General features: G+C 49.7%; 1 protein-coding gene across 1 annotated transcript in view; it reads right to left on the minus strand.

Annotated features, from left to right (window-relative positions):
* Window positions 1-17,690, minus strand: part of LOC116943261 (glucagon-like peptide 1 receptor) — a 71,738-nt gene that overhangs the window by 16,937 nt on the left and 37,111 nt on the right. Inside the window, exons 7-10 of the mRNA XM_032955969.2 lie at window positions 17,156-17,315; window positions 11,149-11,209; window positions 5,343-5,412; window positions 4,679-4,767 (exon numbers count right to left, since the gene is read on the minus strand). Of these exons, the coding sequence (XP_032811860.1) occupies window positions 4,679-4,767; window positions 5,343-5,412; window positions 11,149-11,209; window positions 17,156-17,315 (380 nt within the window). The remainder of the gene's footprint in view (window positions 1-4,678; window positions 4,768-5,342; window positions 5,413-11,148; window positions 11,210-17,155; window positions 17,316-17,690) is intronic.

Consider the following 17,690-nt stretch of genomic DNA (forward strand, 5'->3'; position numbering starts at 1 on the left):
GGGTGAAGGAGAGGGGAGGGGGGTCGGGGTGGGCGAACACGTGGGCGAGTTTCAGCGCCGCTACTGAGTCACTGGGGGAAGGGAACGGTGGCGCACGAGTTAGCGCACTGCGCTACAGTCGTGTGAACCCGGCGACTCGGTTTTCGATTCCTGGCCACGGCGAACATCAGCGGCGAGTGAAACCTAAACCGGTCCCTCCTCCTCCCACCCCAGGACCGAAGTACGAACGAACAACTCCCCAGGACCGACGAGAGCGTGGGGAGGAGGGAGGACGGCCACTGACAGACGCCCACTGCTCACCGCCTGTCGTTGCGCTTATATCGAGAGCAATTTGTGCATGGGGGATGTACGTGAGTGGTCAAGTGAGTGCGAGTTGGTGCGTGTGGGTGGCTGCGGGAATAGGGCTGTGTGGGTGGGTGAGTGAGCGAATAGGGCTGTGTGGGTGGGTGAGTGAGCGAGCGAATAGGGCTGTGTGGGTGGGTGAGTGAGCGAGCGAATAGGGCTGTGTGGGTGGGTGAGTGAGCGAATAGGGTTGTGTGGGTGAGTGAGTGAATAGGGTTGTGTGGGCGAGTGAGTGAATAGGGCTGTCTGAGTGAGTGAGTGAATAGGGCTGTGTGGGTGAGCGAATAGGGCCGTGTGGGTGGCTAAGTGAATAAGGCTGTGTGGGTGAGTGAGTGAATAGGGCTGTGTGACGAGTGAGTGAGTGAATAGGGCTGTGTGGGTGAGTGAATAGGGCTGTGTGAGTGAGTGAATAGGGCTGTGTGAGTGAGTGAATAGGGCTGTATGAGTGAGTGAATAGGGCTGTGCGAGTGAGTGAATAGGGCTGTGTGAGTGAGCGAATAGGGCTGTGTGAGTGAGTGAATAAGGCGGTGTGGGTGAGTGAGTGAATAGGGCTGTGTGAGTGAGTGAATAGGGCTGTGTAAGTGAGTGAATAGGGCTGTGTGAGTGAGCGAATAGGGCTGTGTGAGTAAGCGAATAGGGCTGTGTGAGTGAGTGAATAAGGCGGTGTGGGTGAGTGAGTGAATAGGGCTGTGTGAGTGAGTGAATAGGGCTGTGTGAGTGAGTTAATAGGGCTGAGTGAATGAGTGAATAGGGCTGTGTGAGTGAATAGGGCTGTGTGAGTGAGTGAATAGGGCTGTGTGAGTGAGTGAATAGGGTTGTGTGAGTGAGTGAATAGGGCTGTGTGGGTGAGTGAATAGGGCTGTGTGAGTGAGTGAATAGGGCTGTGTGGCAGGTGCAGGAGCGGATATATTTTACGATTGTTCTGGTTATGGGCATCTAGTCTGCTCTATTCATGCTAAATTTCCCCAGAACATTGTTAAAATGTAATTAAAATTTACATCAGTCATGTGAATGCGTGTTGGGGATTTAATAGCATTAATATATATGAATGTATGAGTGTGTGTGGAGGAGGTGTGTGTGTTTCGGGTGGGTGTGAGTATATGATTGACAATGCGTTTTTTTATGAATATGTGATGTATGTTAGGACGCCACTGGAGCTATGCGCTTCGCAATCGAGATTGAAAACTAATTTCTTTAGAACTACTTTTTGTGTTTAGTTTGTTGTCCTTTCCCCGCACCTCCAGTTAGCCACGGTTTGCTATGTACGGTGCAAAAGAAGTTCAACGTACCGTACATACTTACATACATGCTCACTAACACCACTTGCCCCAACAATCTGCGCAGGCTATGCGGGGGATCTTTGTGCATGCGCGTGAGCATGTGGGCACATCGGTGTTTAAGAGAACGAGCAAGATAACCCCTTGCCCTGCAATAAAAAATAAGAGACAACTCCACATATCTCTTCCATAGGGAAGGACGAAGGGTGGATGTCTGGATGGCGTCTTATTCAAATTTCTCCATGAAAACATTGGCTATCACTGGTGACAAGAGGGAACCCATAGGGGTACCCTCATTATTCATTGGTTAATTCGGTAAAGTCACGTATGCAGAAATACAATACATACGTGACTTTACCGAAAAAAACAATGAGTAATTTTATGCAGTCACGAAAGCTTTAATTACCTTATCGTACCCTCATTATGTTTGTAGAAGGTATCATTCCAGGTAAAATAAGTGTTGGCGAGGCAGTGCCTAACCAGCGCAGGTACATCAGGGTTCAGTCCATGTTGGACCAAATCTTCGTCCTTCCCTATGGAAGAGATATGTGGATGACACTTTCGTCATTTGGCCACATGGCCTTCCAGCATTGAACCATTTCCTAGACCATCCAAGATGGCAAGCTGCCATTCTTGGATGTTATGTTTGAGAGGAGGACTGATGGCTCTTTGGGACATTCTGTTTACAGGAAGTCCACCCACACAGACTCCTACTTGAAGCCTGATTCCCACCACCACCCGACTCAAAATAATTCTCTCATCAAAACATTATACCATAGGGCTCATTGCATTTCTGACTAACACCACCTGGCCAGTGAATTAAAACATGTACATCTGGCCCTCAAGATGAACGGATACTCTGACCGTATTATCCGCCAAGCTGTTTCTCCCACCATACAGAAACAACCACCTGATACTCCGATCAAAATCATCACGTTACCATACATAGCAGACGTTACCAAAAATATTTCCAAAATTCTAAACAAACACAAGATCCAGGTCCGGTTCAATACAGTACACAAAATCCGTGATCTGATCCCATCAGTTAAGGATGTCATTCCTGACTTACAGTACCCTGGTGTTTACAAATTGAGTTGTACCTGCGGTGACTGCTATATCGGGGAGACGAAACGACATATTTCTGACCGAATCTGCGAGCACAAATCAGATTTGAAACACGGCAGAACAAATTATTCGGCCGTGGCTGATCATTGTTTCAACACAGCGGGTTCTCATGACATTGTTTTCTCCGATACCAAAGTACTATGCAAACCTCCCGGTTATTACCAAAGATTTGTCCATGAAGCCATCCAGATATACAAACACAGACACACTTCAACCGAGAGGATGGTTTCAAATTGAGCAACCATTGGAAAGATGTTATAAACCAAGTCAAACTTTAGCTGCCTTATAATTGTACAGCCGTTGCCATTGCTCTCAGTGGGTTGAATGTACTCGTGCATCGCTTCCCCCGAACCCCCTGCAGCATAACAAAAGGCGTCTTAACTCAGCCCTCCCCCCACCCACGTCACTTCCTGGCTCCTCCCCCCCCCTTAACCTGTATATAATCTCGGTTGTCTCAGAGCTCTCCACTTGATAGAGCTATTCTGCTGTGACTGTTCCACCTGAAGACGGAAGCTTGTGTTGCCTCCGAAACGTCGTGATTTAATTTAGTTGTTTTCATTTATTTTATTTTACCTACGTGACTTTACCGAAAAAACCAAAGAGTATGAATCCTTGCAGTCACGAAAGCTTCAAAATCTAGAACTGTACACTGCTATACACAGACTCTAGCTCTTCCTAAGGAATTCTCAGGCGTTCCCAGGCCAGCCGAGCGACATCGCCCCACCGCCAGCAGCGTGGTCCTGGGCCGGCCCTGGGGTCTTCGCCCAGCGGGACGTTGCTGCTGCTGCCCGGTAGAGTTCCAGGGGAAGTCTACCGGGGGGCATCCTTACCGGGTGCCCGAACCACACCCCAACCGGCTCCTCTTGATCCGGAGCAGCAGCGGCGGCTCGACTCTGAGGCTCTTCCGGATTACCGAGCTCCTCACCCGGTCACTGAGAGTGAGCCCGGCAAGGTAATGTATTGCGAGATTATTTTTTATATATTCTCAAGCGGCCTTCATCAGGCCGCTTGTGTTGTGGCCGAAACGTCGTGAGAATATTATTGTGTTATTTTATTTTATCAATTTATTATTTTATTATCATTCTACGTGACTTTACCGAAAGAACCAAAGAAGATGAATCATTGCAGTCACGAAAGCTTTAAATCGAAATTCTCAAGGATTTTAAGAATATTCTGGCTAAAAGAATTGCATTAATCGGAGCACAACTTGAAAAGTCAGGGACATTTTAAATGGACCGAGAGGTCAGTCTTCGGTATTCGTTACTCCGAACCTCTTCGGTGTCGCTACCTATTATTATCAATTTTAAATGTCTCCAGAACTTATTTCGCCATTCCAATTCAACTCAACTTCCAATATGTTGCAGGCAAAATCCCGTGTAGCCAGTTACCCAGCTAGCTTCGGTGGCAACTGCCCGCAGCAGCCACTAACAACAGAGTTGTTGTTGGGGTGGTGAGGAGCCCAGTCAGCAGCCAGCCAGCGACCTCGAGCCATCGATTATTGTTCAACAGTAGCAGTATGATGTTGAATATATAGTTGAATATATGCATACAAGAACAACAACAATAATAATACGTCATAATTTATATCCCTTTAGCAGTCGACTGCTGGGTGAATTCCTCCTACCCCCCCCAATCCGTATTGGCCACACAGGATGTTTTTTATACCATACTTCAGCATAAATAACGGTGTCTCGGTGTGTCCGTGCGTGTGTAGGGAAAGAGCGCTAATGGGTGCTCGTGTGCGGGCGAGTACCTCGAGTTATTGTCGGCGCGCTCTGCGCCTCTGACCAAAATCAATTAAGCGACGCTCTTGACGGGGACGCGAATGTCTACAATGTAGAAATCTATCATCCCATTCGCCCCGGTGAGGTGACATCAAGGATGGCCTTGTCGCTCGATTAGCGCCCTTCTTGTGTGGCGGGGTGGCGTGTTACCGGCACTTGATGTCGGATCGGCACATGAGGTTTGCGCGCAGCTTGGAGACCACGAGGCAGATGATCTTCACGAAGATGAAGAAGTTTACCTGGGAGGTCACGGGCAGAGGTCAACAACGTCAGTTACCTGGCCCCGCTCTGGGGCACAGGTGGGAGCCCCTCCCCTGGGGTTGAGCCCCTCCCCTGGAGTTCAGACCCTCCCCTGGGGCTGAGCCCCTCCCCTGGGGTTGAGCCACTCCCCTGGGGTTGAGCCCCTCCCCTGGGGTTGAGCCCCTCCCCTTAGGTTGAGCCCCTCCCCTGGGGTTGAGCCCCTCCCCTGGGGTTGAGCCCCTCCCCTGCGGTTGAGCCCCTCCCCTGGGGTTGAGCCCCTCCCCTGGGGCTGAGCCCCTCCCCTTAGGTTGAGCCCCTCCCCTTAGGTTGAGCCCCTCCCCCGGGGTTGAGCCCCTCCCCTGGGGTTGAGCCCCTCCCCTGGGGTTGAGCCCCTCCCCTGGGGCTGAGCCCCTCCCCTGGGGTTGAGCCCCTCCCCTGGGGCTGAGCCCCTCCCCTTAGGTTGAGCCCCTCCCCTGGGGTTGAGCCCCTCCCCTGGGGTTGAGCCCCTCCCCTGGGGTTGAGCCCCTCCCCTGGGGCTGAGCCCCTCCCCTGGGGCTGAGCCCCTCACCCTCACCGCGATGGCAGCGATGATGGGGAGGCGGATGATGAGCCAGTAGTTCATGTTGTAATTGCGGGTCCAGCACCTGGAAGGTTAACACAGGGTGATCAGTCATCCCGGATAAACACAGGGTGATCAGTAATCCCAGGTGAATGCAGGGTAATCAATAATTCCAGGTGAACACGGGGTAATCAATAATCCCAGGTGAACGCAGGGTAATCAATAATCCCAGGTGAACGTGGGGTGATCAGTAATCCCAGGTGAACGCGGGGTAATCAATAATCCCAGGTGAACGCTTGGTAATCAATAATCCCAGATGAACACGGGGTGATCAGTAATCCCAGGTGAATGCGGGGTGATCAATAATCCCAGGTGAACGCTTGGTAATCAATAATCCCAGGTGAACACGGGGTAATCAATAATCCCAGGTGAATGTTTGGTAATCAATAATCCCAGGTGAACGCGGGGTAATCAATAATCCCAGGTGAATGCGGGGTGATCAGTAATCCCAGGTGAACACGGGGTGATCAGTAATCCCAAGTGAACACGGGGTAATCAATAATCCCAGGTGAACGCGGGGTAATCAATAATCCCAGGTGAACACGGGGTAATCATTAATCCCAGGTGAACGCGGGGTAATCAATAATCCCAGGTGAACACGGGGTGATTAGTAATCCCAAGTGAACACGGGGTAATCAATAATCCCAGGTGAACGCGGGGTGATCAGTAATCCCAGGTGAACGCGGGGTAATCAATAATTCCAGGTGAACGCGAGGTAATCAATAATCCCAGGTGAACGCGGGGTAATCAATAATCCCAGGTGAACACAGGGGGATCAGTAATCCCAGGTGAATGCGGGGTAATCAATAATCCCAGGTGAACGCGGGGTGATCAGTAATCCCAGGTGAACGCGGGGTAATCAGTAATCCCAGGTGAACGTGGGGTAATCGGTAATCCCAGGTGAACACGGGGTAATTAGTAACCCCAGGTGAACGCGGGGTAATCAATAATCCCAGGTGAACGCGGGGTAATCAATAATCCCAGGTGAACACGGGATAATCAGTAATCCCAGGTGAAAACGGGGTAATCAATAATCCCAGGTGAACACGGAGTGATCAGTAATCCCAGGTGAACGCGGGGTAATCAGTAATCCCAGGTGAACGCGGGGTGATCACTAATCCCAGGTGAACACGGGGTAATCAATAATCCCAGGTGAACGCTTGGTAATCAATAATCCCAGGTGAACGCGGGGTAATCAATAATCCCAGGTGAATGTTTGGTAATCAATAATTCCAGGTGAACGCGGGGTAATCAATAATCCCAGGTGAACGCGGGGTAATCAATAATCCCAGGTGAACACGGGGTAATCAGTAATCCCAGGTGAACACGGGGTAATCAATAATCCCTGGTGAACACGGAGTGATCAGTAATCCCAGGTGAACACGGGGTAATCAGTAATCCCAGGTGAACGCGGGGTGATCAGTAATTCCAGGTGAACGCGGGGTGATCAGTAATCCCAGGTGAACGCGGGGTAATCAATAATCCCAGAAGAACGCGGGGTAATCAGTAATCCCAGGTGAACGCGGGGTAATCAGTAATCCCAGGTGAACGCGGGGTGATCAATAATCCCAGGTGAACACGGGGTAATCAATAATCCCAGGTGAACGGTTGGTAATCAATAATCCCAGGTGAACGCGGGGTTATCAATAATCCCAGGTGAATGTTGGGTAATCAATAATCCCAGGTGAATGCGGGGTAATCAATAATCCCAGGTGAATGCGGGGTGATCAGTAATCCCAGGTGAACGCGGGGTAATCAATAATCCCAAGTGAACGCGGGGTAGTCAATAATCCCAGGTGACCACGGGGTGATCAGTAATCCCAAGTGAACACGGGGTAATCAATAATCCCAGGTGATTGCGGGGTAATCAATAATCCCAGGTGAATGCGGGGTAATCAATAATCCCAGGTGAACGCAAGGTAATCAATAATCCCAGGTGAACACGGGGTGATCAGTAATCCCAGGTGAACGCGGGGTGATCAGTAATCCCAGGTGAACGCGGGGTAATCAGTAATCCCAGGTGAACGCGGGGTAATCAGTAATCCCAGGTGAACACGGGGTAATTAGTAATCCCAGGTGAACGCGGGGTAATCAATAATCCCAGGTGAACGCGGGGAATTCAATAATCCCAGGTGAACACGGGGTAATCAGTAATCCCAGGTGAACACGGAGTGATCAGTAATCCCAGGTGAACACGGGGTAATCAATAATCCCAGATGAACGTGGGGTGATCAGTAATCCCAGGTGAACGCGGGGTAATCAGTAATCCCAGGTGAACGCGGGGTAATCAGTAATCCCAGGTGAACACGGGGTAATTAGTAATCCCAGGTGAACGCGGGGTAATCAATAATCCCAGGTGAACGCGGGGTAATCAATAATCCCAGGTGAACACGGGGTAATCAGTAATCCCAGGTGAACACGGGGTAATCAATAATCCCAGGTGAACACGGAGTGATCAGTAATCCCAGGTGAACACGGGGTAATCAGTAATCCCAGGTGAACGCGGGGTGATCAGTAATTCCAGGTGAACGCGGGGTGATCAGTAATCCCAGGTGAACGCGGGGTAATCAATAATCCCAGAAGAACGCGGGGTAATCAGTAATCCCAGGTGAACGCGGGGTAATCAGTAATCCCAGGTGAACGCGGGGTGATCAGTAATCCCAGGTGAACGCGGGGTAATCAGTAATCCCAGGTAAACGCAGGGTGATCAGTAATCCCAGGTGAACACGGGGTGATCAGTAATCCCAGGTGAACGCGGGGTAATCAGTAATCCCAGGTGAACGGTTGGTAATCAATAATCCCAGGTGAACGCGGGGTAATCAATAATCCCAGGTGAATGTTTGGTAATCAATAATCCCAGGTGAATGCGGGGTAATCAATAATCCCAGGTGAATGCGGGGTGATCAGTAATCCCAGGTGAACGCGGGGTAATAAATAATCCCAAGTGAACGCGGGGTAGTCAATAATCCCAGGTGACCACGGGGTGATCAGTAATCCCAAGTGAACACGGGGTAATCAATAATCCCAGGTGATTGCGGGGTAATCAATAATCCCAGGTGAATGCGGGGTAATCAATAATCCCAGGTGAACGCAAGGTAATCAATAATCCCAGGTGAACATGGGGTGATCAGTAATCCCAGGTGAACACGGGGTGATCAGTAATCCCAGGTGAACGCGGGGTAATCAGTAATCCCAGGTGAACGCGGGGTAATCAGTAATCCCAGGTGAACACGGGGTAATTAGTAATCCCAGGTGAACGCGGGGTAATCAATAATCCTAGGTGAACGCGGGGAATTCAATAATCCCAGGTGAACACGGGGTAATCAGTAATCCCAGGTGAAAACGGGGTAATCAATAATCCCAGGTGAACACGGAGTGATCAGTAATCCCAGGTGAACACGGGGTAATCAATAATCCCAGATGAACGTGGGGTGATCAGTAATCCCAGGTGAACGCGGGGTAATCAGTAATCCCAGGTGAACGCGGGGTAATCAGTAATCCCAGGTGAACACGGGGTAATTAGTAATCCCAGGTGAACGTGGGGTAATCAATAATCCCAGGTGAACGCGGGGTAATCAATAATCCCAGGTGAACACGGGGTAATCAGTAATCCCAGGTGAACACGGGGTAATCAATAATCCCAGGTGAACACGGAGTGATCAGTAATCCCAGGTGAACACGGGGTAATCAGTAATCCCAGGTGAACACGGGGTGATCAGTAATTCCAGGTGAACGCGGGGTGATCAGTAATCCCAGGTGAACGCGGGGTAATCAGTAATCCCAGGTGAACGCGGGGTGATCAGTAATCCCAGGTGAATGCCGGGTAATCAGTAATCCCAGGCGAACGCGGGGTAATCAGTAATCCCAGGTGAACGCGGAGTGATCAGTAATCCCAGGTGAACGCGGGGTAATCAATAATCCCAGAAGAACGCGGGGTAATCAGTAATCCCAGGTGAACACGGGGTGATCAGTAATCCCAGGCGAACGCGGGGTAATCAGTAATCCCAGGTGAACGCGGGGTGATCAGTAATCCCAGGTGAACGCGGGGTAATCAATAATCCCAGAAGAACGCGGGGTAATCAGTAATCCCAGGTGAACGCGGGGTAATCAGTAATCCCAGGTGAACGCGGGGTGATCAGTAATCCCAGGTGAACGCCGGGTAATCAGTAATCCCAGGTGAACGCAGGGTGATCAGTAATCCCAGGTGAACACGGGGTGATCAGTAATCCCAGGCGAACGCGGGGTAATCAGTAATCCCAGGTGAACGCGGGGTAATCAGTAATCCCAGGTGAACACGGGGTAATTAGTAATCCCAGGTGAACGTGGGGTAATAAATAATCCCAGGTGAACGCGGGGTAATAAGTAATCCCAGGTGAACGCAGGGTAATCAATAATCCCAGGTGAACGCAGGGTGATCAGTAATCCCAGGTGAACACGGGGTAATCAGTAATCCTAGGTGAACGCGGGGTGATCAGTAATTCCAGGTGAACGCGTGGTGATCAGTAATCCCAGGTGAACGTGGGGTAATCAATAATCCCAGAAGAACGCGGGGTAATCAGTAATCCCAGGTGAACGCGGGGTAATTAGTAATCCCATGTGAACGCGGGGTGATCAGTAATCCCAGGTGAACGCGGGGTAATCAGTAATCCCAGGCGAACGCGGGGTAATCAGTAATCCCAGGTGAACGCGGGGTAATCAATAATCCCAGGTGAACGCGGGGTGATCAGTAATCCCAGGTGAACACGGGGTAATCAGTAATCCCAGGTGAACACGGGGTGATCAATAATCCCAGGTGAACGTGGGGTGATCAGTAATCCGAGGTGAACGCGGGGTGATCAGTAATCCCAGGTGAACACGGGGTAATCAATAATTCCAGGTTAACGTGGGGTAATCAGTAATCCCAGATGAACGCGGGTTAATCAGTAATACCAGGTGAACGCAGGGTAATCAATAATTCCAGGTGAACGCGGGGTGATCAGTAATCCCAGGTGAACACGGGGTAATCCGTAATCCCAGGTGAGCGCGGGGTAATCAATAAATCCAGGTGAACACGGAGTAATCAGTAATCCCAGGTGAACGCGGGGTAATCAGTAGTCCCACGTGAACGCGGGGTAATCAATAATCCCAGGTAAACACGGGGTAATCAATAATCCCAGGTGAACACGGGGTAATCAGTAATCCCAGGTGAACACGGGGTAATCAGTAATCACAGGTGAACGCAAGGTAATCAATAATCCCAGGTGAACGCGGGGTATCAGTAGTCCCAGGTGAATACGGGGTAATCAGTAATCCCAGGTGAACGCCGGGTAATCAATAATCCCAGGTAAACGCGGGGTAATCAATAATCCCAGGCGAAGCAATTCAGTGGCACGCTCGTGGCGTGGGCAAAAGCCACGGATGCTGGGTAATGATGGACCTGTGATTAAGGTACCAAGGGTTGCCATGGCGACCCGAAATCTTAATTAATTGCTGTCGATGCGCGCTAATCACGGCATCAGCAGTGGAAGGGTCGAGACGAGACAACGTCTCCCCCCCACCCCCACCGCAGGCATGGAGATGTGGTTGCGTGTGCAAGTTAATTGTTTAATTGTGTGCCAAACACTCGCATTCGCCAGGGGGCGGGGCCAATCACGGGGTGAGGGCAGTAGGGGAAGGGGGCAGCTGGAGGCAGAGAGCAACGGGGGGAGGGGGGGGCAGCAGGGGGTGAGGATGCAGTGGGGGGTGAGAGCAGTAGGGGGCACTAGGAGGCCAGCACCCGTACCCCACGTTCTCGTTCAGTTGCTTCACCACCACCCATGGCACCACGAACAGCACGGGGGCTCCTGGGGGACGGGTGGAAGGGAGGGGGGGGGCGGGGGAAGAGGGGAGGGGCGAGTGGGGGAGGGGCGAGTGGGGGAGGGGTGAGCGGTGTCACCGGTGGTTATTCGGTGACACGGAAAGGTCAAGTCGAGGTCATTGGCCATGATGCTGCCATGTCACGAGCAGTAGCGAGCATCACAAACATCAGCATCACATCAGCAGCATGTTTGCGCTTACACGGCGCTTGTTTAAATTCCTCAGCAGCTGCAAGCGCCTCGCGCCTCGTCTCATCTCAGACAAATCAAAGGGGCACCCCCAGTGGCAGCTGCCCCCCGCGCACCTCTGCGAAAAAAAGCAGCGACTGCACTGCTGTACCACTTGATGATGGTGGCGATGATGATGATGATGACGATGACGATCTTGGTATTGGTAATGTTTTTGACGGCGTCATTATTTGTAACGGTGAGTGACGGTGTTTCGTTTAATGTTCGATGAAGCGGGGACCCTGTCGGGTGGGGGCTTCCGCCGATGTCTATCCCCGCATCGACCAGACGCGGCGCGCAGAGGGAGAGAGAGAGAGAAATCGGATTAAGTCGCAGATACTACAGAGTAAAAGACAATCCTCGGATCATGCGGCACTAATGAGATAATGCGTGGGTAAGCCTTTCAGTCAACTCACAATAACCCAGTCCCGCCCTCCTCTGGGCTCCAGCCCCTCCCCTCATCTGGACTCCAGCCCCTCACCCCTCATCTGGGCTCCAGCCCCTCCCCCCTCATCTGGGCACCAGCCCCTCCCCCCTCATCTGGGCTCCAGCCCCTCCCCTATCTCTTCCAGGATCCCCCGTGCCATGCACGTAATTAAGATTGTTGTCGTTGTTCACGCACGTTATTGTAATCTAAATTACACAACAACGCAGTAATTGGGAATTAAATTACAATAGTCCTGTAATTTTGTAATTCGAATGCACGGAGTGATCTGTCGACATAATTCCCAACTCAAAAAATGCAGAGAAATTCACCGTGAGTGATGTGCATTATCAATGTTCTAGAGGAGCTAGAGCGTGAGTGACGTGGATTATCAATGTTCTAGAGGGGCTAGAGAGTGAGTGATGTGGATTATCAATGTTCTAGAGGGTCTAGAGAGTGAGTGATGTGGGTTATCAATGTTCTAGAGGGGCTAGAGAATGAGTGATGTGGATTATCAATGTTCTAGAGGAGCTAGAGAGTGAGTGATGTGGATTATTAATGTTCTAGAGGAGCTAGAGCGTGAGTGACGTGGATTATCAATGTTCTAAAGGGGCTAGAGAGTGAGTGATGTGGATTATCAATGTTCTAGAGGGTCTAGAGAGTGAGTGATGTGGGTTATCAATGTTCTAGAGGGGCTAGAGAATGAGTGATGTGGATTATCAATGTTCTAGAGGAGCTAGAGAGTGAGTGATGTGGATTATTAATGTTCTAGAGGGGCTAGAGAGTGAGTGATGTGGATTATCAATGTTCTAGAGGGGCTAGAGAGTGAGTGATGTGGATTATCAATGTTCTAGAGGGGCTAGAGAGTGAGTGATGTGGGTTATCAATGTTCTAGAGGGGCTAGAGAGTGAGTGATGTGGATTATCAATGTTCTAGAGGGGCTAGAGAGTGACGTGGATTATCAATGTTCAAGAGGGGCTAGAGAGTGAGTGATGTGGATTATCAATGTTCTAGAGGGGCTAGAGAGTGAGTGATATGGATTATCAATGTTCTAGAAGGGCTAGAGAGTGACGTGGATTATCAATGTTCAAGAGGGGCTAGAGAGTGAGTGATGTGGATTATCAATGTTCTAGAGGGGCTAGAGAGTGAGTGATATGGATTATCAATGTTCTAGAGGGGCTAGAGAGTGAGTGGTGTGGATTATCAATGTTCTAGAGGGGCTAGAGAGTGAGTGGTGTGGATTATCAATGTTCTAGAGGGGCTAGAGAGTGAGTGGTGTGGATTATCAATGTTCTAGAGGGGCTAGAGAGTGAGTGATGTGGATTATCACTGTTCTAGAGGGGCTAGACAGTGAGTGATGTCGATTATCAATGTTCTAGAGGGGGTAGAGAGTGAGTGGTGTGGATTATCACTGTTCTAGAGGGGCTAGAGAGTGAGTGATGTGGATTATCAATGTTCTAGAGGGGCTAGACAGTGAGTGATGTGGATTATTAATGTTCTAGAGGGGCTAGAGAGTGACGTGGATTATCAATGTTCTAGAGGGGCTAGACAGTGAGTGATGTGGATTATCAATGTTCTGGAGGGGGTAGAGAGTGAGTTATGTGGATTATCAATGTTCTAGAGTGGCTAGACAGTGAGTGATGTGGATTATCAATGTTCTAGAGGAGCTAGAGCGTGAGTGACGTGGATTATCAATGTTCTAGAGGGGGTAGAGAGTGAGTGGTGTGGATTATCAATGTTCTAGAGGGGCTAGAGAGTGAGTGATGTGGATTATCACTGTTCTAGAGGGGCTAGACAGTGAGTGATGTGGATTATCAATGTTCTAGAGGGGGTAGAGAGTGAGTGGTGTGGATTATCACTGTTCTAGAGGGGCTAGAGAGTGAGTGATGTGGATTATCAATGTTCTAGAGGGGCTAGACAGTGAGTGATGTGGATTATTAATGTTCTAGAGGGGCTAGAGAGTGACGTGGATTATCAATGTTCTAGAGGGGCTAGACAGTGAGTGATGTGGATTATCAATGTTTTGGAGGGGGTAGAGAGTGAGTTATGTGGATTATCAATGTTCTAGAGTGGCTAGACAGTGAGTGATGTGGATTATCAATGTTCTAGAGGAGCTAGAGCGTGAGTGACGTGGATTATCAATGTTCTAGAGGGGCTAGACAGTGAGTGACATGGATTATCAATGTTCTAGAGGGGGTAGAGAGTGAGTGGTGTGGATTATCAATGGTCTAGAAAGGCGGGAGAGGGAGTGATGTGGATTATCACTGTTCTAGAGGGGCTAGAGAGTGAGTGATGTGGATTATCACTGTTCTAGAGGGGCTAGAGAGTGAGTGACGTGGATTATCAATGTTCTAGAGTGGCTAGACAGTGAGTGATGTGGATTATCAATGTTCTAGAGGGACTAGAGAGTGAGTGATGTGGATTATCAATGTTCTAGAGGGGCTAGAGAGTGAGTGACATGGATTATCAATGTTCTAGAGGGGCTAGAGAGTGAGTGATGTGGATTATCACTGTTCTAGAGGGGCTAGAGAGTGAGTGACGTGGATTATCAATGTTCTAGAGTGGCTAGACAGTGAGTGATGTGGATTATCAATGTTCTAGAGGGACTAGAGAGTGAGTGATGTGGATTATCAATGTTCTAGAGGGGCTAGAGAGTGAGTGACATGGATTATCAATGTTCTAGAGGGGCTAGACAGTGAGTGATGTGGATTATCACTGTTCTAGAGGGGCTAGAGAGTGAGTTATGTGGATTATCAATGTTCTAGAGGGGCTAGAGAGTGAGTGACATGGATTATCAATGTTCTAGAGGGGCTAGAGAGTGAGTAATGAGGATTATCAATGTTTGAGAAGGGCTAGAGAGTGAGTGATATGGATTATCAATGTTCTAGAGGGGCTAGAGAGTGAGTGACATGGATTATCAATGTTCTAGAGGGGGTAGAGAGTGAGTGGTGTGGATTATCAATGTTCTAGAGGGGCTAGAGAGAGAGTGACGTGGATTATCAATGTTCTAGAGGGGCTAGAGAGTGAGTGACGTGGATTATCAATGTTCTATAAGGGTTAGAGAGTGAGTGATGTGGATTATCAACGTTCTCGAGGGGCTAGAGAGTGAGTGATGTAGGTTATCAATGTTCTAGAGGGGCTGGAGAGTGAGTGATATGGATTATCAATGTTCTAGTGGGGCTAGAGAGAGAGTGATGTGGATTATCACTGTTCTAGAGGGGCTAGAGAGTGAGTGACGTGGATTATCAATGTTCTAGAGGGGCTAGAGAGTGAGTGGTGTGGATTATCAATGTTCTAGAGGGGCTAGAGAGTGAGTGATATGGATTATCAATGTTCTAGAGGGACTAGAGAGTGAGTGGTGTGGATTAGCAATGTTCTAGAGGGGGTAGAGAGTGAGTGGTGTGGATTAGCAATGTTCTAGAAGGGCTAGAGAGTGAGTGGTGTGGATTAGCAATGTTCTAGAGGGGGTAGAGAGTGAGTAATGTGGGTTATCAATGTTCTAGAGGGGGTAGAGAGTGAGTGATGTTGATTATCAATGTTCTAGAGGGGCTAGAGAGAGAGTGACGTGGATTATCAATGTTCTAGAGGGGCTAGAGAGTGAGTGACGTGGATTATCAATGTTCTATAAGGGTTAGAGAGTGAGTGATGTGGATTATCAACGTTCTCGAGGGGCTAGAGAGTGAGTGATGTAGGTTATCAATGTTCTAGAGGGGCTGGAGAGTGAGTGATATGGATTATCAATGTTCTAGTGGGGCTAGAGAGAGAGTGATGTGGATTATCACTGTTCTAGAGGGGCTAGAGAGTGAGTGACGTGGATTATCAATGTTCTAGAGGGGCTAGAGAGTGAGTGGTGTAGATTATCAATGTTCTAGAGGGGCTAGAGAGTGAGTGATATGGATTATCAATGTTCTAGAGGGACTAGAGAGTGAGTGGTGTGGATTAGCAATGTTCTAGAGGGGGTAGAGAGTGAGTGGTGTGGATTAGCAATGTTCTAGAAGGGCTAGAGAGTGAGTGGTGTGGATTAGCAATGTTCTAGAGGGGGTAGAGAGTGAGTAATGTGGGTTATCAATGTTCTAGAGGGGGTAGAGAGTGAGTGATGTGGATTATCAATGTTCTACAGGGGCTAGAGAGTGATGTGGATTATTAATGTTCAGAAGGGCTAGAGAGTGAATGATTTAAAGTATAATGACGCTATTCCTTGCCTCTACACGCATCCAACCAATCCAAATGACACTGATTACATCTCTCACAAAGACACGGGGCCGCCCCCTTTAACGATGTCCTATCAGCTTGCTGTGAAGAAGCTAAGTGATGCATTATCTAAACACACACACACCGTGTAACCAGCATTGGCCAAACATCACAACGCTGACAAATTACCCGCAAATCACTCAATTGGGATTGCCCACAGCAGCAACCTCGTCCCCTCCCACGAAAAACTTGGCAGGACCCTCCTGAAAAACCGTTGAGGCTCAGCGATGCATTCCCGGTTAAACGCGCGAAATACGCACGGCGATTACAATACGTCTGCACTGAGAAGACATCAGCGGGGTATCTATACACGGATCAAATTTAATTTGAAGCTTTCGAGCCTGATAAATTTTAGAGAGAGAAATAGGCAGCTTGAGTGTCTGTTGTGTGTCTCTCTGTGTGTCTCTGTGTTGTCTCTCTCTGTTTGTGTGTCTGCCTGTGTGTCTCCGTGTCTGTGTTTTGTCTCTCTCTCAAATGTAGTTCTACCTGATGACGGTTGCTTGTGTTGCAATCGAAACGTCGTACTCTATTATTTAATTTATTTTCTTTCTACGTGACTTTACCGAAAGAACCAAAGAGTATACACGGATTGCTCTGCATTTTACGCACTTATGTAGCCCTTGGATCTTCCTGGAGCACTTGAAGTTTCCTAGGCTTTACCGATATTCCTGGAGCACCTGGAGCGTCCTATTATATACCGATATTCCTGGAGCACTTGGAGCTTCCTAGGATGTCCGGATATTCCTGAAGCTTCCTAAAACATTTCAATCTTCCTGGAGTACGTGGTACTTCCTAGAATATCCGGATCTCCCTGGAGCACCTAAAGCTTCCTAGAATATCCTGATCTGCCTGGAACTTCATGGAGTTTCATCGATATGCCTGGAACACATGCAAGTCAGTAGAATATCCGGATCCTCCTGGATCGCCTGGAGCTTCCTCGGATATCTAGACCCACCGGAAGCTTCGTGGAGCCCCCGGGAGCTCCCCACCCCTCTCCCCCCCCCCCCCCACCCGGAGCTGTGACCTCTCACCCCAGCCGATAGCGACGTAGGCCTTGAAGGAGCGGCGCTCGGAGAAAACGGCGAGTGCGAGCAGCGTGTGGAGGTAGACGCCCTCCACCAGAAGCCAGTAGTAGTTAGCGGCCACGCAGTACTGCATGAGCACAAACACCGCCTTGCAGGCCGCAGACTCCTGGGCCACGGGGTCACGGGGAAGAGGGGTCACGGAGTATAGGTCACAGGGTCACGGGGGGAGAGGTCACGGGGTCGCGGAGAAGGGGTTCCGGTGAGGGGTCGCGGTGTCATGGAAGAGAAGGGTCACGGGGTCGCGGAGAGAGGTCAGGGGGTTGCAGAGAGGGGTCGCGGAGTAGCAGAGGGGTCCCTGGGAAATGGGGGAGAGGTCACTGAGTCGTAGAGCGGGGTCACGAAGATAGATCACAGCAGGAGGCGACAGGTAACAGTTTTTAGATCATCGCGAGAGGTGACAAGGGAGCAAAGATGTCACGATCGTGGGGTCACAATAAGAAGTCACAGTGAGAGGTGATACAGACTGCACCGGATCGCGTCA

Source organism: Petromyzon marinus, chromosome 17 (genome assembly GCF_048934315.1).
Source record: "Petromyzon marinus isolate PM22_M1 ecotype Great Lakes invasive population chromosome 17, UKy_Petmar_22M1.pri1.0, whole genome shotgun sequence".
NCBI lineage: Eukaryota > Metazoa > Chordata > Hyperoartia > Petromyzontiformes > Petromyzontidae > Petromyzon > Petromyzon marinus.